This window comes from Vicugna pacos, chromosome 5 (assembly GCF_048564905.1).
Source record: "Vicugna pacos chromosome 5, VicPac4, whole genome shotgun sequence".
NCBI classification, from domain to species: domain Eukaryota; kingdom Metazoa; phylum Chordata; class Mammalia; order Artiodactyla; family Camelidae; genus Vicugna; species Vicugna pacos.
The window spans coordinates 76,658,580-76,683,445 of NC_132991.1; the positions used below are offsets into that span (position 1 = coordinate 76,658,580).

General features: G+C 39.4%; 1 protein-coding gene and 1 long non-coding RNA gene across 4 annotated transcripts in view; one reads left to right on the plus strand and one right to left on the minus strand.

The window, feature by feature from the left end:
* The window catches only part of LOC140696460 (uncharacterized), a 62,560-nt gene extending 60,390 nt beyond the window's left edge, over nt 1-2,170 (minus strand). The window contains exon 1 of one of the 3 annotated variants that reach the window (XR_012072840.1): nt 1,892-2,170. This is a non-coding gene — a long non-coding RNA (uncharacterized lncRNA). The other 2 variants (XR_012072841.1, XR_012072842.1) reach the window with 2 other exon arrangements.
* LOC116280556 (uncharacterized) lies at nt 992-23,928 on the plus strand. Its single transcript, XM_072961573.1, has 4 exons — nt 992-1,840; nt 1,963-2,132; nt 4,186-4,301; nt 23,629-23,928. The coding sequence occupies exons 1-2, from the start codon at nt 1,029-1,031 to the stop codon at nt 2,012-2,014; spliced, it is 864 nt and encodes a 287-aa protein (XP_072817674.1). The 5' UTR covers nt 992-1,028; the 3' UTR covers nt 2,015-2,132; nt 4,186-4,301; nt 23,629-23,928.
* Nucleotides 23,929-24,866: the final 938 nt, after the last annotated feature.

Here is a 24,866-nt window from a genome sequence, read left to right on the forward strand (position 1 = left end):
AAACTTTAACATCTTCTTCCTATGCGTTTGGTTCCACTGCCCACCCTTTCCCCCTTGGATATCTTCATGGTCTCTTCTTTTGCACTTTCATTTTCTGCTGACTTCTGACCTCAACCGTGACACCCTCTCCAGCTTTGTTCTGCTCTCTCCCCTCTGTCTATGCTTTCTCAAAATAAACATGTATATTTAATGCCCTATTGTTTTTTTTTCTTTTTTTGTAAAAAATTTCCCCCTAGTGACTGGAATACCAACACATGCTGCCTGGGGACTGTTTTCTTTTCAGGGTTTTACACTCACTTCCACCAATTTCCACTATCAGGGTAACTTCGTTAATGTATCTCAATCATTGCTAAACGTTCTAATACGTTTAAGCTGAGGATAACTTATCTTTGTGATGTTTATATTTATCAACCCAAAGTAATGAACTTTGCGCCCTCTTTTCTGGAAGATGGGTTGAGAAGAAAAATGGGGCAGGGCCTGTAATTTTCAGGTAGCATTTTGAGTTAAGAGAATAGTATAAACTATGGCAAAAAACTACTGAGCCATGAAATTTGTTCAGTTATGTAAGACTAAGAGAGAAGATTCCCTTTTTTATTTTTGTTTTTTACCGGAAAAACCTGTAAAGGGGTGGGCAGTTTTTACATGAAAGGTCATAGGAAGAAAAGCACTGGAAGTTGCGATATAAAGAAAAAAAACACCAAGGAATCAGAAAAATAAGGTGGTATAGAATTTCCACTTTCATTTTGAAAGGAAAGTAGAAGGGACATGACGGGAAAAGAGCTCCTTGTGGCCTTTTCCCCTCAAAGCTCTCCTCAGGAATGCTTAAGGGTCGGCGGCCGTCGACCAAGCACTGGGTTTGGCTGCTCCCGCCTTCAACGCCCAGGCTTTCGCGTTCCTAGACGCCACGCCCCGGTTCCCACAGAGACGCGGCCGCTCGCCGCGCGGGAGCCCGGGAGGCGCCGGCCCCGGGAGGCGCCGGCCCGCGCTGGCTTCTCCCGCCCAGACCAAGCCGCGGGCGGCCGTCTGCGATGCTCGAGGCCGCCAGGAACGCCCCGGCGGGAAGCACCCACCAGCATCCGGCCGGAGGGACCTCCCGTCCGTCTCCCCCGCGGCACGGCGACGGCACCCACACCTCGGAACCGGGACACCTCAGAACCGGAGCGGGGAGAAGGGAGGGCGCACCACGCGGGAAGTCGGACCCAGGAGTCCAAAAGCGGGGAGGGGGCTCTCCGGGGTGTTCAGGGAGTAGACCCCAGAAGCCGTCTCGGCACGTGCGGAAGCGACCGCGAGGGCCCCCAGGGCCGGGCCCGACCGCGCTGGGGCCCGGGAAGCCGCTGCTTCGGGCCGCGAGGACGGCTCCCGCGGCTGCGTACTCACTGCAGGAGAAGTCGTTCTCCTCTCCAGCGCTCACGTCGGCCGGGCGCTCCCCAGAACTAAGAGTCAGGGCTCGGCGGCGTGAGGCCTCCCGGCCTACTGGACCCTCCGCCTGGACGGCGGGGAGGAGGGCAACGACGGCGCCCACCCCACGGCCACGCGGGCGGGCGCGGGCTGCGGCAAAATGGCGCCGGCCGCCTGCGCCTTCGGCCCACCCGTTTCCAGCAGGGCCTGGAGCTGCCCTCCCAAGTGTGGCCAGCGACCCGGGGCTGCCTTCAGCAGTCGTCCTCCGCGCCCAGGCCCCATCCCGGAGTCAAGCTAAGCCTCCTCCCTTTGAAGAATCAATCCGGACCCTACCTCCTGAACAGCCTCCAGCGTTTCTCACTCCTTTCCCCAAGGAAACTGCATATAGCGAAGCTTACAAAACAGGCGGCGTTGCGGAAACGGGGATCGGAATGGAATGGAGGTTGGTAACAACCAGTATTTCCTGTGGAGGTTCTGAGTTCGGAATACTTACTGGAATGAGTCTGAGTCTATTTGACAGAGCTAAAAGTATGAATGTGTCCACCATCTTTCTTCCTCTGCCAGTTCCAGGAGACGGTTCGGTTGCTGCTCACTTCAAGGGTCTTCTTTATGCTGATAACCCGGCACTTGATGAAGAGAAAAAACCAAGAGGACAGAGAGCTGCAGAGTGGAATGGATCTGGGGGACTGAAGGAGGCAGCAGGGGGAGGACGCAGGAGCTGGCAAACCTAGGAGGTGGGGTTCTGACTGATGATCTAGGAGAGAGTCCCGGGAGTTGGGAGGGGAAGGGAGTGCTCGAGCCCTGTGAATAATGGGAATGTTTGTCATGCGCCATACAGTGTAATTCCAGATTGCTGTCTCTTCAAAATACTTAAGTCAAAGCATACAGGAATTTTATAATTTATTTGGGTTTCTTTTGAATTTGGCAGAAGGAAAAAGACCTAGATCTGTTCAGGTTTTGGTACATGTGAGATGTCAGGGTTAGTGAGGGGTGTGAGGAGTGAGAGTAGGCAAAAGGGAAAGATGCACGGAAACTAATGATGTCAGTAGGATCAAACAGAATACAGTCCTTTAGTCTCCAAAGCTTTAAGAATACTCTATTTGGGAGATATATCTCTATATTTGCTAGACATTTATTGCTGCTAATATTTCCCCACTAACAAGAAATGTTCTACAGTGTCACACTAATCTATTTAAAAACCAGAGAACCATGAAAATTCTGCACAGAAATCCCAAACCCATGACGAAACAAACAGAAATGTGTGTGCTGCTGTACCCAGTTCCTTTAAAAGCTGTCAGTGTTCATTACAGAATAGTAAATGACTGAATAAATATTAGCACAGATTCTCCTCTTTTTTTTTTTAATTTTAGTGAAGTTAGGGACTAAAGGGGCAGCAAAAATTCTGTTTCACTGACATGAATGACTCATTCCATCCTAAGTAAACTCCTACATAATGAAGTTTATTATACTGCTCTGCATCATCTGTTTGGGAAAAAAGCATCTTTTAATAGGCCACAGATCTAAATTCTGAAAATTAATGTTGCATATTAAAAATATACTATAAAAGATAAATTCATTCTGGGATTAAGGAATTATGCAAATGCAAATAAATCCAAGAGAGTAGAGAGACTGAGAGAGAAATCACTTTTTAAATGGATACCATGAATCTTTTGTTTCATTTTACTCACCAGAGAATTTTGCTCTAGTTAACCCTAACTTTGCCCTGATCAGAGGCACTAGAATCTGACTCAGCTGCCCTTTGGCTGTATCCTCAGTCAATAGTAATATCCTGTGTTACTAGGACACATCCCATACACATGCAGCCGAACTTTGCCTTTCTGATGCATTAAGCTCATTTGTTACCAGATTTTAACTTCACAAATCCAGAACTTTCAGTATCTCCTGCCAAAGGTATTCATATGGACACCAATCTGTCCAGCAGTTCCTCTGCAGGATACGTCTGCATAATACGCTCTGTTCACAGTAAAACTTTGTTCCTCTGGAGGTTGAAGGACTTCTGAATCGTTATGAGGATGTCTGCTGAATGACCTCTCCGTTAGGGACTTCTAGAAAAGCTATATGATGGCCCATCATTTCCAAAAGAATGAGCCAAGGGAGTACATACCCACTCTGAGTTTCCTGGGGTTTCACTATTGTCATAATCACCGCACCTCCCTAAATTCCTTCTGTCCAGCCAGCTTTTAATTCTTCCCTCAACCATCTCCTTCAGTCTTTCACTATAATTTAGAATCCTCTACAAATTCTAGGATATGGAGAAGTATGGTCAGGCCATATGTTTCTTTACTGGAAAAAAAAATGTTTTTGATGAGGTAAGCCTGTCTCTTTTCATTCTACTTAGCAGAGGTGGAAAAAATTATGATTGTATTTTTTCTTTTCATGTGCCATGTTTCGCCTTGAAAAACAAAGACAAAACTGAGCTTCCTCCAAGTTTTACCTATTCAGCCATTTACTTTCCAGGATCCTTCATCAGGAAACCATTGTACTGGGTAAAAGATTGGAGTCGATAGTGGAATCAAGAAAAGGCAAAATGAGGACCTAGTCAAATAAACAGTTCCAGACAAGGTATATTAGGGAGCTAGGGGAGGTGGTTAGAGATGAAAAGGAATTCCGAGATAAACAAGTTTGGGGTATACAGAGACCATGCAATGCTCTAAAGCCAGATGAGTGTGATATAACACGTGAAGTTTCCTTCTTGCTTTGGTTGTCCTGAAACTGAAAGTGATTTATTATTGACTTACTATAAACATCTCTGTATGGTCTCCCCAGATACACACAGCATGTGGTAGTGGCCACTGGTGGAAACTTCTGTGGGTCTGGAAGGCCAGACCTGAGGACAAGGATATGAAACTTCATGCTCATAACTGCAATCCAGGAGCTATCAGGTAAAGGCAGCACTCTCCGGGGTTATGATCTTAGTACCAGAAACCAAAATGTAAATATTAATAAATATGGAACTAAAAAGACCTCCTATAAGGAGCAGAGCACAGCGGGTAGAAGAAATGTGAGTCCTCAAGAATTACATGTGATTGAAAAAAAAATTACATATGGTGCCAGTAGCCTCTACTATAAGCATTTTGGATGTCATTGAAGATGCTAAGGTGGCAAGGCCTCAATTCTGAGACACTGAGATGATTTTTGATCATCTCTGCCATGCTCTGCTAGAAAGCAAAGGGAACTTCCATGCACACCGTTGGCAACTTGCATACCGGCTAGTTCCTGATGGCTCTCATACTGTGCCTGTGCTGGTCCTTCACCTATTGTTTGAACAGCTTCCTAAGATTCCCAATATCTCCATGTTTCCTTAACTTTTTTTTACATTATTTAAATTATTTTGTTTTTTCTTCTAGTTTTATTGAGGTATAATTGACATAGAGCATCATATAAGTTTAAGGTGTACAGAGTAATGATTTGACTTACATACCTCATAAAAATTACCACAGTAAGTTTAGTGACCATCCATCATCTCATATAGGTACACAATTTTAAAAAAAGAAAAAAATATTTTTCTTAATGATGAGTGCTCTTAGGATTTACTCTCATAACAACTTTTATATAAAACATACAGCAGTGTTCATTATATTAATCATGTTGTACATTATATCCCTAGTACTTATTTATCTTATAACTGGAAGTTTGTACCTTTTGACCACCTTCATCCAGTTCTCCCTCCCCTAATCCTCCTGCCTCTTTCCATACTTTTTAAAACCCTTTATTATCAACCTTATCAAAAAGTCAATATTTTCATATTACTAGTAGACTTGACTCTTCCCAGATAGGTTTTGACAATTTTCCTTTCCACTACTTTCCTTATTCCACTACTTATGGATGTATATAGAGATATATTTACAATATCTTTAAGCTACATCACACAACTACTATTATATTGTATAACTACAGTAAATATTTACTGCTGATGAGGATATGGGAACTTGGAGACCATGAAGCCATGATCTGGCTTCACTATTTCGAATTGAATGATGATTAATGCAATAGTAATAGCAAATATCTGCACAATGTTTTTTATTTTATGAAATACTTTTATAGTACTCAGTATGTCGATTGAACCACACACTAAAATAGTAGGGCAGAAATTCTTGTTATTTCCTGTTTACAGATGGGGAAATTAAGACTCTGGGAGATTACATGACTTGCTCAGGATCAATAAGTTTTCATTGTCAGAGCAGTGACTCAGAAGCAGGACATATGACTTCAAGTCAAATATCATTCCACTGTGATATGATGGTGGCCTTTTCCTGTCTTGAGCCTACATCAGAATTAAAGCCACAAATGAAAGGGCACTAACCATATTCTGGTATAACTGAGCAGCTGAATGTCACTATGAGTGATTTCGGCCTCGCATCTTTATAGGTGCTTCACAATTGCCTGGTCTTTACATCTCCCAAATGCTTTTCATGTATTATAAATGTTGGAGACAGTGGCTAGCCATTGTCATTTCACTTATTAATGATTTGATGGAGAATGTACAAGTGACCTGTGTATATTTGATTCAGAAGTCAACTTGAAGCAGTGAATCACACAAAAATAAGCATTTAGCCATTACATTCATTCATTTTGGGCAAGAATGCTGCTTTCTCATTTACCCTTTCTTTGGAGCTGATAAAGAAATGGGTGGCTCTTTTGCCTGCTAATTGTCATGACAGAGGGAGATAGTGTCACTTTTTACAGTAATCTGAGCTGTGGTTATGCTAAATTTACCATGGATAAATTGTCTAACCCAGAAACTCCAGACAAGTCTCTTTACGTTTATTTAAGTTAACAATGATGTTGGATCACCTTTGGAGAAGGGCAGGATGAGGATGCTTTGTTTTACATTAAACTCTTGTGCTCAGGGCTCATGTAACTCCAGCTTCTTCTAGTGCAAAAAGGAATATATTGAGTATATGCTGAATAGCTCTCCACTAATTCCTCTCACTTTCATGCATGTCCTTCATTCTACAAAACCTCTTTCCTCCAGACTAGATGAGAGTGTATCATTCTTTTCAAATGTAAACATTTCTTTTCAATGGTAAAAAAAAAAAAAAGACCAGACTACCCACGACAATAATTGTAATTTTGTTATCTGCTGAACAAGAAAATACAGAATAAAAAAAGCTTCAGTGAATTCAAGAATATGTTTAAAAAGAAAACTTTGTTTTGTTCACCATGATATTCTGAATACACTTTTGGGGAAAAAGAAAGTAGAGTACACAAGCAAGACATATTGATGTTTTGTCTACACATGGATTCACAACCATCCTCCGACCCACGCGTCCTCCCACAACTGATACAGAATTTTTGTTTCTCAGACTGTTCAATTGTCTCCATAGCTCTGCTTCTCCAGGTAGAGAGAGAAGCCTTTATGCAAGAGCAAGGGGCATCTACGTGGTATGAATTCATCCATCCCTTCAGCAAACATTTCTCGAGTACCTCCTCTTCGAGTGCCACGCTACGTCTAGGTTGTTGTGATTTCTGGGAACTTCCCCACCCACTGACATCTGAAATAGTGCTAGTCAGAACTGCATAACTATCCTATCAAGTTTAGACCTCTCAATGTTCAAATTTCCCTGAGAAGGACAATACTTTAAAGTTATTAGTTGAGTCTCAATCCTAGCTACACAGTAAAATCACCTAAGGGACTTCTTTGAAACACTGTCAGTGTCTGAGTCTCACCCCTAAGCCAGTTAAATTAGACTGTGTTGGGGAGGGGAACCCAGATACTTTTCTGTTGCATTTTTTATTTTGTTGTTAACTTCCCAAATATGCTAATGTGTTGCCAGGTAAGAACTATTGGTTTCTCAATGTTTCTAAGGGACTTAAAGGAGAACAGAACAAGAATGATATGATGAAATGTCTCTGAATATGAACCTGCCCTGGAGGCTGGATTAGCAGAGCAGTGTAGACAAGGAACAAGTCCTGAAGACGAATTTCTTCAACCTCTTAAGTCTGCCTTCAACTTGTCCTGACCCCTCTCTTATCCTGAACATGCTTGAACATGTTACGTAGGATGTTTTCATCCGAATAGTTTTCCTTTAGCTGACCCCCTTTTCCTCATTCTTTCAACACACACTAATATTCGTTGAGTACCAGACACAAGGCAAAGTTCTGACCTCATAGAATTTACATTCTAAATGGGGAGGACAGTAAAACGAATTTAGCATCCATTTGTACTTGTTCTTATTTCTTTTCTTCCATTTGCTGGCATCTTCCAGGTACTTGATATTACTCTGAGTCGATGGCTCTCATGTTGGATTCTTTTCTATGTAATTATTCACATGTATCATGTGGGCTTTTTAAAAGAGCATTTATAATTACACTTAACAAATCTATGTCCAAGATGACTAACTTCCATCCTATCCTTTGAAAATTAAAGTACGTTGGTTTTAAAACGTTTCTATCTCCAGGTGAAATGCGGAACGAGGGCAGGATCTTAAATCAGAAAACCCCAAATTCAGAACCTGACTCTGCCTTACTGGCTATGTGGCCTCAGGCCAGTTACTTAACCTCATTAGGTCTCAATGTTCTCATTTGTGAAATGAGGATAATAATATGAAAATCAAAGGTTCAAATGAGAAATACACAACATATACAACTAACAGGGATCCACACAGAGCACACATGTAAGACAGGTGGTTAAGAGCAAACTGTCCCTGAGACCAAGACGAACCTCCCTGAGTCCTTCCATCTCCGTTATCAAAGGTGAAGACAGATCTCCAGAAACTCCTTCCTCTTCACCACCAAACACGCGTTCTCACCGCTGTTATCTGTCTTGATAATTGTCTCCTGTTTTCACTTACTCTCATTTATGTCAGCCACCACAAAACCTCCCAGACTGACTCTCATCTCCCACACTCTAATCCTTTTAAAGCTTTTCACAAATCCTATTCTTTCATCTTCTCTCTCCCTTCCACTAGTCCTAAAAGCCATTGACTGTGCTTTTTGAAATTCACGACTGTTATTTGCAAAACACCCCTGTATTAGTTATGCACAGATTTGCTGCATAGCAAATAACTCCAAAAACTAGTGACTTAAAATAATAATTTATTATATAGCATAATTTTTAGAGATTGGAAATCAGATAATGGTTTGTTTAGACATTTTTAGCTTGAAGCCTCTCTGGAGGCTGTGGACATCTGAAAGTTTGAGAAGTAGGGACCTGCTCCCAATGTCGTTTACTCACATGCTGGCAAGCTGGTGGTGGTTGTTGGGGAGAAGTCTCTCTTCCCCTCCCCAAGGACCTATCCACAGGGCTGCTTGAGTGTCCTCATGGCCTGGTGGCTGGATTCACTAAGAATCAGTCATGTAAGAGCAAAGCAGAAGCTGCAGTGCCTTTATGACCTTGCCTGGGAAATTACGTGTCATCACTTCTGCAGTATTCCATTGGTCACACAGGTCACACAGGTCAGCTGATTCAATAAGGGAGGGGACTCAAAAAAGGCTTAAATACCGGGAAGTGAGGATCATTAGGTGTTATCTTGGTGGCTGGCTGCCACACCTCTATTTCACAAACAGTTCTTTTAATACTCCCTTCACCTTTTTGCTCTCATCAAAATCTGGCTTCCCCCTGAGAATGCCCTATCAGCCTCCCAATTGGAGACTGCTTTTCCTTTTGTAGCCTTCAGATCTTTGAGCCTGGAAATGAGTAGGTGGCATCCTTACTCCTCACTGATTTTGGACACTTCTCCCTCACTCTACACTAAAAATGCCAACTTGAACCTCACGTCATCATGTATCACGTTAGTTGATGACGCTGCCATTCCATCATTTCTCTGGATTCTAGCTCTTGACTCATAGTGGTATTCTCCAGTGCTACTACTGCCTTAATTCCTGAGCTCTGGACATACAGATAGATAATCATGCTTATACTTGGGCCTCTCAATTCCTTGGACTTTTCTCTTCTCCATTGATTATGTTAGTCATTCTACCACAACTTCTAATCCCATGGTCATAGCCCTAGATCATGTCATTAGCCATAAATGCAACCATTCTTAATGTTAAATTCATGTGTTCCACCCTCTGACCACCACCTCTAATCTTTCCAGCTCACTCCCTCTACTATCTCATCCCCAGTCATCTTTCAAATTCACTAGGCATTCCACTATCCTTCACCCCTTAATGTTATCACCCCCCTACTTGACAAGCTTAAATTCCATGACCAATCTTTATACTTGTTCCCTTCTATATACCCTTGACTCTTTTGCCTTTCTTCAGCTTTGATGCAGGAAAACAGATGTGGGGCGGTCTCAGTTGAGCTCCTGGGACATGCCCTGCCAAGTGTGGGTCCTTGGCTTCGCACAGGAAAGAATTCAAGGGCGAGCCACCGTTGAGTTAAGGTAGACTTATTTAGAGAGATACATAATGTATAGCGTATAAGGCAAGAGAAAGGCAAGGAAAGAGGTGTGGGAATTGGGTGCTCAGGTTAAAGTAAAAGTAGGTACACACTCCATAGACAGAGTGCAGCCTGTCTCCAAAGGGAAGAGAGAGTTCAAAGGGCCACTAGGTGTGGTGTTGTCACTTCTTATGGTCTCAGCAGCTTCACATGCTTACAGGCGGGATCAATCCAACTGCCCTGGGGAAGGGGCTGGGATTACCAGGAATTGGGCCACCGCCCATTCTTTGGCCTTTTGTGATTAGCCTTGGGGCTGTCATGGCACCTGCGGGCATGTTATGTGATCATGCTGTTCCAATGAGCATATAATGAAGCTCAAGGTCTACTAGAAATTAAACCTCTTAATCCTTAACGCCCACTAGGAGGTGAATCTTCCACCATTTTGGTGTCAAATTGCTGTCTTTTCTTGAGTGGCTGTGGCCTTCCCCCTTCCCTTCCGTCTCAGCGTTACCATTCTCACTTGGAAAACTAGAATCTTGGTTTAAAATCCAACTCTGCCTGTGCCAAACCTTCACCCTAAAACTGTGACTGGAGAAAAGGGATACATTTATACTGAATTGTCTCACTTTAAACTCACGAATGGATCCTCAAGTTAGCTCTTATTACTGCTTACGCAGATCACAACCTTATTTTCCAAGATCATTCAGTTTCCCACTCTCCTGGACAGCCTTTTCACACTCACTCTTCTCAAACATTCAGACTTACTTCCTGTTTGCACTATCCTTCATCACTGAGAAAAGGAAAGCAATCAAGAGAACCTCCACAGACTTCCTCCCACCATAGGTACCGGCCTACCAGTACAGGTATCACATCTCTGTCTCCATGCCTGTTACTACCCGTGATCCTACCTAAAGCCGTCGCCCCTTCTTAGTCACTAAATCACAACCCCTACAGCTTACTCAAAGACATCATTCCAGAAGTCTGCCGGATCATTTTCTTTCAAATGCAAACAAGATGTTGATGTCACTCCCGTCTTTGAAAAACACTTAAAGTAAAACAATAACTTCTCTGGATTTCATTTCACTCTCCGGCTTTTGTCTCATTTCTTCCCTCCCTTTTGAACAAAAACACCTCCAGGAGATGATCTATAACTGCAGTCTGTATTTTGTTTCTTGCCATTCTCCATTAAAACCGAATTTGGTCAGATTTTTGCCTCCACTGAAACTACTCTTAACTGTTCACTCTGAACAATATCTGCCAGTCCAGCAGCCCAGTCCTCCCTTTGCTTGCCTATCAGCAGCATTTGGCACAGTTGGTCACTCCCTCCTTCTTGATACACTTTTTCACTTGGCTTCCAGGACACTACATTCTCTTGTTTTTCTCCTGTCTCACTGGCTGCTCCTTCTTAATCTCCTTTGTTGGTTCTTTCTCTTTTTATCAGACCCTTGAAATTTGTAATGCCCCAGGGCCCAGTCCTTGATCCTGTTCCTTTCTCTAACTACACTGATTCCCTTGATGAAAAAAGCAGTATTATGGCTTTAAATACAAGTGATATGCTGCTGACCTCCAAATGTGTATCTCCAACTCAGACCACATTCACTAGCTCCAGATTTGTCTGTCCTTGGACGTAAAGTAAACATCTAAAACACCACATGTCCAAATCTGAACTCTTGATCTTACTGTCAAAACCTGCTCTACCCTCAGCCTTCTCTGAGTTAATAGCAACCCCACCTTCCCATTCAGCAGATGAAAAACCCTGGAGTCCTCTTTGACTTATCTCCTTCTCTCAGACCCCACATCCATTCCAACCACACATCACATTTGCTCTCGTGCCTTCCAAGATGGCCTGCACTCTGTCTATGGAGTGTGTATCTACCTTTACTTTAACCACCCTGCCCTCCCTTCCATGTACATCTCTCTAAAAATAAATCTACTTTTAGTCAACTATGGCTTGCTCTTGAATTCCTTCCTGAGCAAAGCCAAAGACCCTCACTTGGCGGGGCATGTCCCAGGAACTCAACTGAGACCTGGGACATGGCCATCCTCTTGCACACCCCACTTTTTCCTGTATCAGCTGTACTAATGCTTTTCACCACTTTCTCTGCTGCCACCTGGTCTAAGTCATCACCTCTCACCTGGCTACTACAGTAGCCTCTTAACGGTTCCCCTACTTCTGCCCTTACCCCTTTACAAGTCACTCTCAACCTGGCAGCTAGGCTGACTTCCTCTAAAATACTCTCATATTAGTTTCTGGTCAAAATCCCCAATTGTTCCCTCATTGGCACAGAGTAAAAGACATTGGCTTACTAGACCTTATAGGACTGAAAACACCACATCGCTTCATCTCCAACGGCTCTCCCCTTTGATTACACCACTCCAGCCACATGGCTCCTTTTTTCTTCCTAGAGCACAAGCCGGAGAAGCTCCCACCTCAGCACCTACACTTAAGCTGCTCCTTCTGTGTGGATATTATTTCCAGCTTGTTTAACTCCCTAACCTTTTTATATCTTTGCTCAAATGCCACCTTATCATGGGGGCTTACTGTCACCAACCTATTTAGTACTGCAACGACACAACTGCACACACACACGCACACACACACAATGTCCCACCATTCTCTTCTCACCCTGTCCCTTTTTTTTTTTTACTTTTCTATGTCATTTGTCATATTCTAAGGTATTGATTGTTTTTTTTTTAATTCACTGTCTTTCCTTTCTCCCTAGCTCCTCCTCCTACAATGCAAAACAAAAGCTCTTTGAGGGCAGAGATCTTTATAATAGTCACTGATTTATCCCAAACCTAGAACTTCATGTAATCTATTCAATAAATCAGTAAACAATGTCCTCCTAGAATTACGACCCAGAGATTTTAGGTATAGGTTCTATAGCTAATTAGTAGAAGAGCTAAAACTTGAAGTTGGACATGATGAATACAAGTTTGGGGGCCTTTCCACTCTATTGCTTTGCCTTCCACACAAGAACAACCCTATCTCAAACCCTTGAAATACCAACATTTTTTGTTAAATTTTGACAACTTAGTAAGAGTAAAATACATTATTTTAATTAAATATATTATTTTAATTAAATTAGTTGATTATTAGGTCAGATTAACATTTTTCATGTTTTTTTTTGTTGAATTAACTGAATTGACAGTGTACTTTGTACCTCCAAAATATCTGCTTTGTGGCCAAGAATGACTGTTTTCTTAGATCTCTTTCCCGTCTCTTTACTGCCGTTACCAACACTAGCAGATAATTTTCTTTTATAGTCCATTGTACACAAAGAAACTAAGTTTTTATCACTTTAGGAGTTTGTGTGAATGCTAATGAGATAGAACACAGCCAAGTGAAAATTCAGAGGCTGTTCTAGACACCTCCCTACTTCTGTGAGTCATTCTAGCCACGTCAGTATTGCAATGCTTACGACCAAAATTCATTCCTCAGCAAAACTGCGAATCACTATATGTTAAGTTACTTGAAAATAGTCAAAAGCACAAACTTTTAAAACTCAAATGCCAATAATGTACTCTGATTGGACTCAGTCATTACAACAGACACCATGAAGTAGCGGGTAGCACACAGATTAAAAGGAAAAGCAATGGGAATCCAAGCAGTGAGGAGTATTTAAAGATAGACTCCCTCTGCTCTTCCAGGTGGTGGCAGTAGGAAGGTAGCAAAAGCAACGATGAACTATCAAAGTGAAATGTTTTAATGTTACAGCCATGACTTACAAATATGTCAAAATTGAATGTTGGCCCTAATCAATAACAAATATGTCAAAGAAAAGGATAGTCCCTCAAAAGAATTAAGTAAGTCTTGGGTGGGCCTATTAGCCAGTGTTGCAGTATGATGCTGAAAGGACACACAGCCATCCCTTTGCTTTATTTCCAATTTTTTGATAATTTTTTCCTTAGCAGAACTAAACTAGGAGGCCTCCTCTTGGAGAGCTGCCTTTGGAGGAACACTGTTTTACTGTGTTAGAAATGTGTCTAGTCTGTTCTGAGAGAGAAATCCCTCTTGGTTCAAAATTGTAAAAAAATTCCTTCAGACCACAGCTTATCATAGTAATAGAGTATTTTGTTTGAATATAATGTATTTATCTTCTAAACAAGAACATAATTTATTATTGATTGAATGAATCCCGCATTTCAGTTTGACTTATAAATTCTCTGTAGTCAAAGAATTTATCAACTGTATTTCAGAAATGGAAAGCACCTTTGTGAAAACACTTAGAGTAAAATGATGTCCAGAAAGGTTAAGCGAATTTGCCCAAGGTCACACTGTGACTCTGCGATTTAGCTCATAGAGAAACTTAAAGCAGAAAAACATACGCGGCTATAACAGCTGTAGAAATTCCAGCTTCTGTGGTTGGGCTATCGATAACCATGACCTCTAACCCTCCAGTCATGGTGCTGTGCCAGAAAACAGGCTTTCGAGCAAAGAGCTCACGTTTAAGGACTGTGAGGACTTTTTGACTCAGAAATTTTCTCCAATAAGATGCACAACGAAGGAAACAGCTTAATTCAGCTGCAGAAAAAGAAAAGATTTAAAACTTAGACAAAGCATCATTTAAATTGGCTGGTCACATTATTTCATCTTTTATAGCTTGATTTTCTTCTTTTCTAATTTTTTTTCCCAATGAAAAAACTGCCTCCTTGATAAACACTTTTATTTTAGTAAATAAGGCCATATTGCTGAAATAATCAGGTTTTAGAAAAGATTGAGTATATGATGAAGCCAAAAAAACAAGGGATTTTGACTAGTGAATAACCTTGATGGCAGATTGGAATGCACACCGTTTCTCATCTTCTTTCTAATTTTCCTTATCTGCATATTGAATTCCGAATACAGGATGGGCTGGTAGTGTTGAGAGTGATTTTGTTACTTACTTTCAAGTATTTATGTCAGTCATGATAATTATGCTTGAGCAATAGTAGTCTTTCATCATGAATTTGTGGAATACTGATTCTTCTCCTACCAAAATTATTCACTTAAAACCAGGGAGTTGGTATTCGAAGATGAAGCTTAATGAACATTCAAAATTGGTTGCTAATTGCTGCCTTGATTCTGTAATCCCTAAAGTTCCTTGAACAATAGGCCTTCACACAATTTAAAGCTAATTCAAATCTACAGTAGTTTAAAATAAATGTGCATACCACATGGCACTTTGCATTTATGGAAGCAGAGAAACCTGTCAGACAAATAGGATAACCAAACTGGAATGTCAAAATTCTGAAAAGTTTAAGAATAGCTGTAATATCAAAAATAGACCTTTTTAGTTACATTTCAAGTTTTAACTCCATATTATCTAATAATTATCTTAAATCCTAAGAAGAGGCTAACTACTTACTACCCAACCTAGACTATTCAAAATATATGTTTTATTAAAATCCTCTAAATATACTATTCAAGATGACTGAATAGAAATCTTATAAAATGGAAGCTGGTGATTCTTATTCAGCTTTCTCAAGGTTGTTAATAATCACTCACCTTTTAAAATAAGTGAGTATATCCTAATACAGAACAGACGTTTCAATAAAATTTGGACAGCTTAAGCTGCCCATAGCAGTATTTCCTAATAGTGTTCTTGGCACATTCAGATGATTTCATATTCTCTTACTTTGACTAAGTGTAAACTAAAAAGAAGGAGTATTACTAGTCTGATACAAGTGAATGACCAGAATGAGGGGGTCTTGGTGGCACCAAACCCAAACATGACATGATAAACTTGAGCCTTCAAAGGGCAGAGATCCTTTATGATTGAGAAACCAGCCCCTGAAGGTTGGGGAACCTTCAGCATCTCCATTCCTCTAGAAAAAACAGTTTCTAATTGTTCTTAAAAATACGAAAAAGCGTCAATTATTCTGTTTATTTTGGTTTTTTTTCAGCATTTGAATTACATGTACGCGTAGGGGTATACCTAGGGGGAAGGAGCTGAAATTCCCAGGATCCTAAAATCCAGAAACTTGTTTTGTTAAGTGAAAGTCACAGATTCAGAAATGTCCTTTGGCCATTGAATCATGTCTGTATTCCAGCTGACCTTTTGTTTTCCCCTTTAGACTCCTTAAAGTCACTAGAAATTTATATCTTGAGCTATATGCACTATTTTAAAAATAAAATACCTTACTAGAACTCAAAGTCACTAAGATCAAACTTGTACTTAACCTAGGGAATTGATAAATGGGGATGATTTCAAGTACTGCTTCCTCTCTGTACTCCTTGAATTTCCTGCATCAGGTGTATCTTCATATGTATTGAAATCTAAAAGGGGTGGAAATTAGCAATGATTTTGTGCTCAGGGCATGAAAGATGCTAGCTAAATGCTATCTTAAAAGGTTTTGTTTGTTCTCTAGTTTCACAAGTGATCCATAAAAGGGTTTAAAAAAAAAAGTTTGTTATTAGATAAAGAAAAAAGCCCCAAACTAGAAATGTCAAAGATAATATAAGCCAAAGGAGACATTGTAAAGTCAGTGGTGACATCATTGCCTCTCACCTTACTGTCAACAGACACTGTATGTTTTTAAATGGAATTTTATTAATGTGTTTATATAATTCTAAAAGAATGAAATATCACTATCTCAAGAGATAATACAATTTCTCCAAGGTATCGTTGCCCTTAGGGATTTTAGATTGTGCCTTACTTATATCTAACTAAGCAAGAGAAAAAAAAATTACTTAATGATAAAACTGAGTAAAGACCCTGGGAACATGGCATGCCCTAAAGTTATCATTTATAATGAAAACAAAAATAATCTGAGAATAAAGATTTTTAAAAAATAAGAGAAATAAATTCAAAGTCATATAGGTGGTCAATGATGAAGCTAGGAATTGAATTCACTGCATATCCCATGCCTTGTTACTCATAAGTTTCAGAAGTCCCTAGGTTTCCATACTATGTTCAGTCTTTTTGTTGTTGTTTTTAATTGTTGTTTTAATGAATGGAAATGTTTTATATATAAAATAAATGATAAATTAATGAGTATTACCTACTAGAACAATATTGGTAGCTCGGGTACAAGATATAAAATAAATGATTTTAAACATCCTTAAGTACTGAACAAATGGGCCCACATCAAGGAAAACACATTAACAAGCAGGACATGTGGAAACTGGAAAGCAGCCTTAGCCAGCAATACAGATCTCCTTCTCCCCTTCTTAGCCTCCCAGGCTCTGTAGGTCTATGCTGTACAATTCCCTGGGAAGGACTGGTGTTTTCCTTTTTATACTTCACAGGTAGCAAGGTCAAGCTTGAATCTACTTGACTTTTTCTCTTTGTAAGCAGCAAGTTTCCTGTAACCAAGGCAACTGATGTTGGCTCTGGTTACCTGTTCCATATTTGTGTGCTATCCAAGATTATTTTCATAGCCATAACAAATCTCTTTGATAACTTCAGAGCTCTAGCTAATATAGATAATCTTGGGAGGACTTTTTTTGAATGAGAGGAAATACTTGCATTCTCCTAGTTATTTTGGTTTTTCTTTTTAATAAACTTTTCTGTTTGAAAAGAATATGCAGAGTTTCAGTATACCCCTCACCCATCATTAATATCTTATACCACCGTAGTACATTTGTCAAAGCTAACCAAAAACAAAACAAAACAAAACAAAAAACCGTGGTACATTAGTATTAATTAATCTCCTAGGTTTATTTGGATTTCTCAGGTTTGCTAATAATACCCTTTCTGTTCCAAGACCCAAGGGTACCACATTTCATTTACTTGACATGTCTCCCTAGCCTCCTCTAGTCTATGACAGTTTCCCAGTATTTCCTGGGACAACTTTTCAATATCTTCCAGGTTTCTGTAATGTAAAGTTACTATTTCTCCCTTCCTATAGTCTTTTTTTAGAATTAAGTCACTAAGTCTAGCCCACCCTCAAGGCACAGAGGGTTCTACTTCCTCAAGGGGAAACTATCAATATATACAAAATAGAATTCTTTTGTAAGGAAGATTTGTGTCTTCTCCATTTGTTTGTTTTTTGTTTATTCAGTCATTAATTTCTATCATTATGGACCTGTGTATGTTTACTTTACATTTTGAATTATAATCCAATAATGTTACTTATTTTGTTCCTCAAATGATTCCAGTTCTTTCAGGTTGTCTTCTGTGTTACTTTGACATGACCCCATTCTTCTGTTTTTCTCTCCTAGGTTTTTGGATATCATTTATTCCCTTGGGTATCTCATCTAGTCTCTTGGCTTTAAATATCTCAGTATTCTTATGACTCCCAAATTTATAGCCCAGCTCAGACTTCTCCCATTAACTCTTAGACTTTTATGCTCTTCTGCTTCCTCCTTATCTCCACTTGGATATCTGTTAGGCATTGTATCTCAACAAGTCCAGATCACAACTTCTTTTTTCCTCTCCTGCTTAGTCTTCCCATCTGAGCCCGTGATAATTCCATACTTCATGTTGTTCAAGTTGTGCCTTACACTTGCCCATGCATCCACCCATCTAACCATCCACCCAGAATCTCACCAGCTCTTAGCGCCACTGCTGTTACCTTGGTCCAGTTCACAGCCCTTCTCTCCTGGGTCATTCCCAGAGCCTCTGCATGGGTCTCCTTGCTTCTTCCTCTCAAATCATCCTCCAGCCCATTCTTATACTGCTGCCAGAGTAATCTCGTTAAACGTAAGTTGGATCATGCTATTCTTCTCCCCCAAACTCTTTATATGTGTCCCATCTCAGTACACACACACACTCCTGGTGTTATTCTCTGAGTCCTTCTCCTAACACTCACTCTGTGCTGGCTGCATTGGCTTCTATGCTGTTTATCAGCCCACCACGCATACCCCCAGCCTTAGCTAAGGAGTTTGCACTTTACTGTTTATTCTGCCTGGAATGCTTTTCCCCCACTTATCCACATAGCTCATTCCTTCACTCCCTTCAGGTTTTTACTCAAATGTTGCAATCTTAGTGAGGACTTTCTTGGCAACGCTATTTAAAATTTCAACCTCCCCTCCTGATCACTGCCCATCACTTTCCTACTCAGCACTACTTATTCCATTTCCCTGATTTAATCTTTCCATAGCACAAGGTCAAACATGCTGTGTATTTTTTTAAATTTATCTTTTTTTGTCTAGACTCCCCCTTGAGCATGTAAGCTCCTAAAGGCAAAGTTTTTAATCTCCTGTGGTGATTACTGTTTCCTCAGTCCCTAGAACTATCTCTGCTCATTTGTAGAAATTCAGAAAAGCATGTTGAATGAAATCATTTTTTTCATTATCTCTTTTTCAGGATCTTAATTTAGTCATTTCAAGCTTCTAGGCCTTCCTCACTTTTCCTGTATCTTTGTTCTACTTGGGTGTATGTAGAGTCATTGCAGCAGGGGATGAGGCGCCTGGTCTGCAGTTGTGAAAGATATTAATAAAGCAAGCAGAAGTAAATTACATGAATTGTCTGTATATCCACCAAGATTTCCAGTTGACTGGCCCCTGAACTCTGCATCCTCCTCATTCCCACTGTCATGTCCCTTTGGGCCCTCTCACCTCCTCAACCCAAACTCCTGACACCTTCTCAGAGATTGGAATACTCTGCTGTCTGAGACCTGTGAAGCTGCCTGCAAGTCCATTTGTCTGTGCCCATCTCACTACTGATCCACCATGCCAGCACCAAGCAAGCCAGTGGATTCCCCGAGAAGCTGACAGTCTCCTTGGGCTACATTCTTTAAAATGAATCACAGATCTTTTCCACAGCATCCTCCAAACTTTATGTAGGGTTGCTTTCACCCTCCCTATATTGGAGGATGGGAGTGCTAAGGACTAATCAACTGTTGAGAATTCTTGTCTTCATTTTCAGTGCAGAAAAGGTTTTTATATTTCTTCTCTGTGTGTGTTGAAGGAGTGGGCAGAGGTGGTGGCAGAATTCTCTCACACTTATAGTTAATGGATAAACTGTACATACAAATATTTAAGACCTTTGGCTCTTAATATTCAAAGTGAAGCTTATGAAATTTAAAAAAAAAAAAACCTGTTCTCTCTCAAAAGGTTCTTTCAAATTGAAAGCACCCAGGCTTCCAAGATATGGTTCTACTATGGGTTTTTCAATGCATTTAAAAATGCAAATAACATTTTCTTCTTTCTTAACTCTTCTGTGTCTGTCCATCGCTGGCACAAATGAACGCCTCCTGAGGCCACAGAGGGTGTTAGCTCAGTGGGAGAATCAATGGTTGGGAGGTAGAGCAAACAAAGGGAAACAAAACCCACCCTAGTAGTTCTCAAATATATTCTGCCATGTGGAATATTCTGCTCCGATTTTTATGAAAACTCAGAAATGCAGGCTACCTAACTTACTTCTGAATAAAACAACCAGACAAGGTCGGCTGTACCAAGCAAGTGTCAGGAAATGCTGCAAACCTGGCCCCAGTTGACTTGCCTAAGTCCTTGATGGCCGGTCAATAGCTTCATTGGCTTAGCTTAGGAAGAGATGTAGGTAGCAAGGAAAATGTGATCATGGAGTAACTGCTCTGGAGTAGTAATCTCCAAAGAGAGGGAGTATAGTCCAGGAGTCATAGAAAAATTATTAGAACTATTAATTCTATTTTATCTGAAGAAAAATAACGAAGTATTTAAGCTTTGCCATTATCTCATATACCAGTTGACCCTGGCACCCTGCCTGATTCTGTATATTAAGTGGTCATGTGCACATTAATTTCCTAAACAGTCTTGAGGGAAGAGCGGAAGTTTCGGGAAGTCAACAGTGGCACCAGCGCTTGTTCACCTGCCTTCAGTATATTATGATATATTATAGTTAACCTGTTCCTAGTGGAGCAGCCAGATTCATCTGAAATGAAATTCACTGATGTGGCTTTTCAATAAGAAAATCGGCCCCTGGAATAATGCAGCACTGTGTACCAGTTGTTAGAGAAAGCAAGTTAAAGTCTCAACAAACAGATTGATTCTAATATTTTACTGGGCTAGCACTGTGACCACTTTCAACTTTATTATATTGTTTTGTTTTAGCTAAATTAACTTTCAAATGTTGGGCAAGTGACTTAAGGGAGTTGCTACAAAATAAACACAGATGAAAAATACTACTACTAAAATAAACAGAAGTAAATTTTAAAGTGACAGTGATGACACTTACAGAGAACTTTTAGCCACAGATAAAAATAAGGAGAGTTTAATCTAGAGGGTCCCAAACTTTCTCAGTTCACAGTGTCTTGATGTCTCAGTAGTTTCTTCTTGGTAGCCCTAGATTTTTAAAATGTTTAAAAATGAAACAATTTCATTTATTGAGTAGTTAGGTCCAAAGAATTTAAGTGTTTATTTTCTAACAACTTAGTGGTCATTTGAAAAAAGTAATACACATAAACTGAAAAAAATTATTTCATTTTTTAATAGTGACAGTTACTTACTAACAGGATATATGCACCTGTTGGGGTCTGCACAGCCTCTCAAAGCTTGGAGTCAGATTGGACACACCATCCTCATTTCCTGTTCCACACTGATTTCCAGAGCCACTTGCTTTTTATCCCAGCAACCACCAAAAACCTAGAACTGCAAATATATGCCATCATTGAAACTATTATAGCGCTACATAATGTTAAAAATGGAATATACCTGTGCTGGTAGTTCACATCCCATTCAACAAATGTTGATTTTTGCTGTGTTTCACTCAAAGTTTAAAATATCCTGCTGCCTCTCTGTACAAGACCCTTCAAAAAAATGCCTGAGTCCAAGACTGCGGCAGGAGATCCACAAGATAAGTTTAGAACATTTACTCATATTCATAGGGGGATGAAAAAAAAAAACTCTTAAAAGCTATTAGAGTTATGTTAAAAGGATTCTAGAGCCAACTTAAAGAGGTTCTCATTGCTCAAAAATGGGATAATTTGAGCATAAGAATACCTTTAATAGATTGGTGTCTCTATTCTGTTTAATTGATGTTATGTGCCTGTTTTTGTGTTAGTGTCATACTTTTGATTACTGTAGCTTTGTAGTATGGCTTAAAATCAGAGTGCATGATACGTCCAACTTTGTTTTTCTTTCTCAAGATTGCTTTCGCAGTTTGGGTCTTGTCTGGTTCCTTATAAATTTTAGGATTATTTGTTCTAGTTCTGCGGAAAATGCCTTTGGTACTTTGATAGGGAATGCTTTGAATCTGTAGATTGCTTTGTGTAGTACAGACATTTTAACATTAATTTCCAACCCATAAGCATGGTATATCTGTCCATTTGTGTCATTTTCAATTTCTTTCATCCGTGTCGTACAGGTTTCAAAGTACAGGCCCTTTACTTCCTTGTTTAAATTTATTCCTAGATATTTTATTCTTTTTGATACAATTGTAAATGATATTGTTTTCCTAATTTCTCTTCCTGATAGTTTTTTTTTTTTCATTTCTCATTTTATTTATTTGGGCCCTCTTTTTCTTGATGAGTCTGGCTAAAGGCTTACGGATTTTATTTATCTTTTCAAAGAACCGGCTGTTAGTTTCACGGATCTTTTCTATTATTTTTTCAGTCTCTATTCATTTATTTCCACTCTGATCTTTATTATTTCCTTCTACGAACTTGGGCTTTTTTTTCTTCTTCTTTTTTCTAGTTCCTTTAGGTTTAAGGTTAGACTGAGATTTTTCTTGTTTTCTCTCTTTCTTATATAAACTGGATCACTGAGTAGCCAAATAGTAGATAAAGAGTGTCCCTCTTTATACAAGTATCACAACTAGTGAGTAAATTAAGAAAGGATGAAATAGTAATCGAATATTACCATTTTGCAACATCTAATAAATTATAAAATCTAGCCATCAATTATAAATGGCTGGTGGCATCACAGAAGAGAGAAAGAAACCCAGATACTTGATAAATTTGACAACATGCAAATTTTAAACTTAAACACCACAAAAGATTTCAAAATATAAACAACAAACTGGAAAAATATGTATAATATAAATATAAAAAATAAGATCATTTCTTTAACATTTAAAGAGCTCTTAAAATCAGTTTGAAAACATTAAATACTCCAATAAAAAATAGATGAAAACATGAAGCATCAGTTCCCAGAAAAATAAATACAAGGACATTTATTTCAGCTTTGTATAGTCAAGTCTTGCAAATACATGTTTATCAATGATAAAAAAAAAAAGAGAGGAATATATAGATTAAAATAAAATTAAAAGTTATATCAGCCAATCACAGTGTGTGGATATTATTTGAATGATGACTCAAATGAAAATCTTTTCTAAAAAGGAATGATATTTATAAAAGCAATTCAAAATTTGAATAGTGAATATTGATAATAAGGAATTAGTGTTAATTTTTTGGTCTGATAATGTTTATGTTTTAAAAAATCCTTATCTTTCAGAGAGTCATACTGAAATATTTATGGATGAAATGATGTGATATCTGAAATCCCTTCAAAATAAATAAGGGAGAGAGAGGTGTAGATGAGCCATGAATGGACATAAGTTGATAACTGGTGGAGTTGGGTGTTAAGTACATATAGGTTCATAAAATTATTCTGTCTACTTTATTGTATATTCAAATTCTTGGAATAAAATAGAGTTTTAATTTTATAAAAAAAATAAGACCCAAAGAGGAGACATTACAGCTTGATTGTTAGGAGCACAGGTTTCAGAGTCCACTGCCCAAATTCAAATTTCAGCTCCATGGAGCTATTACCTGAACAGGCGCTTTCTCAATTTTCTCAGCTTTAAATTGGAAGTAATAATAATACCCACCTCATTGGATTGTGCTGAGGATGACCTTGAGATAACACCCCAAAATTGGCAGATAAAATGCCATTCACTTTGAGTTCAGAAAATCATGACATAGATGTAATTCTTCCTATTTACATACAGTATTAGTGCTAAATTGTTCCCACACCACCATTATTAGTGTAAGTAATCAGAATCCCAGAACAAGAGTGATATTTTGAAAATTCCACACAGAGACTCCAGTGTGCTTGCCACAGGGAATCATGATCCTGCAGACCATCACTCAGGCAGTTTCTTGGAGATACCCACATGGCGAGAAGTCAACAGCCAGCACGAGTTTGCCAATCACATGAGTGCGCCACCTTGGAAGTGCGTCTTCCAACCCCCATGAGGTCTTCACAGGGCTGCTGACAACTGACTCAACCTCATTAGAAACCCTGAATCAGAACCACCCACCCAAGACACTCCTGGATTCCCGACCGGCAAGAATAATAAGTGCTACAAGTGGTAATAAATGTCATGTAAAGCCCCCAAGGTTTGGAGTAATTTGTTCCACAGTGATGGATAACTGATAGACATATAAAGATACGTGAACGTTAAAATTCACTGGTAAATATAACTTCAGCTATAAAATGCAACTCTCGTTTGCATAATTCTCAGGGAAAAGAGTGTTCTGGAATGAACTTCAGAGAAGTTCCTCTATAACATCAGCAGTGATCATGCTTAATATATGGAACAATTAACACAGAGGATTAAGTGTTAGCTCAAAAAAAAGAACTTGCTTTCTTGGGATATATTATCCACTTGTTTGAAAACAGAGTGTATTCTTGAAAAATAAACATTTGATTAAGCACTATCTAATGTAAAGCACAAGATGTAACATAGACTGTCATCAGCAAACCGCTCCTCCTGGCATGTGTAATTTTGGTATGTGGTCATTTTTTTTTTTTTCTCAAGCGATCTTAGTATTCTTGTTGGAACCATCTGGCAATACTATTTCCAAACATGCATTAGGAGTTCCAGTTTGGAACTTTGCATGGAGCTATGCAAATAAGGTCAGGGATAGTTAGAGCTATGAACTATAATTGACAAAAGACTTCAGTCGAACAGAAGTTCTTCTGTTTGCCAAGCACTGTGCTAGATGCTTGAAACAGAAAACTCAGTCAAGTGTGAATTTTTAAAAATGCAAAGATTCTGAGAACTCTTTTAAGTAATAAAGGCATTGATACAAGGGCTAATCAATTCAAAAGGATGGGAGAAGAACCAAAATGAAAATCATGGGTCACAAAGATAAGGTCAGGGCCAGCCAAGAGTTAAGTAATTTCCCGGCTGAAGAGAGAGTGGAGTTTCAGTAAACACCATCACAATGCCTGTTAGTTTTAGATTTTTCTCTAATATGATTACAATATTAGTTGTTGAATAAACTCAATTCTCAATTAACTCTCGTTCTGTGGGGTGGGTTCCATTATCCT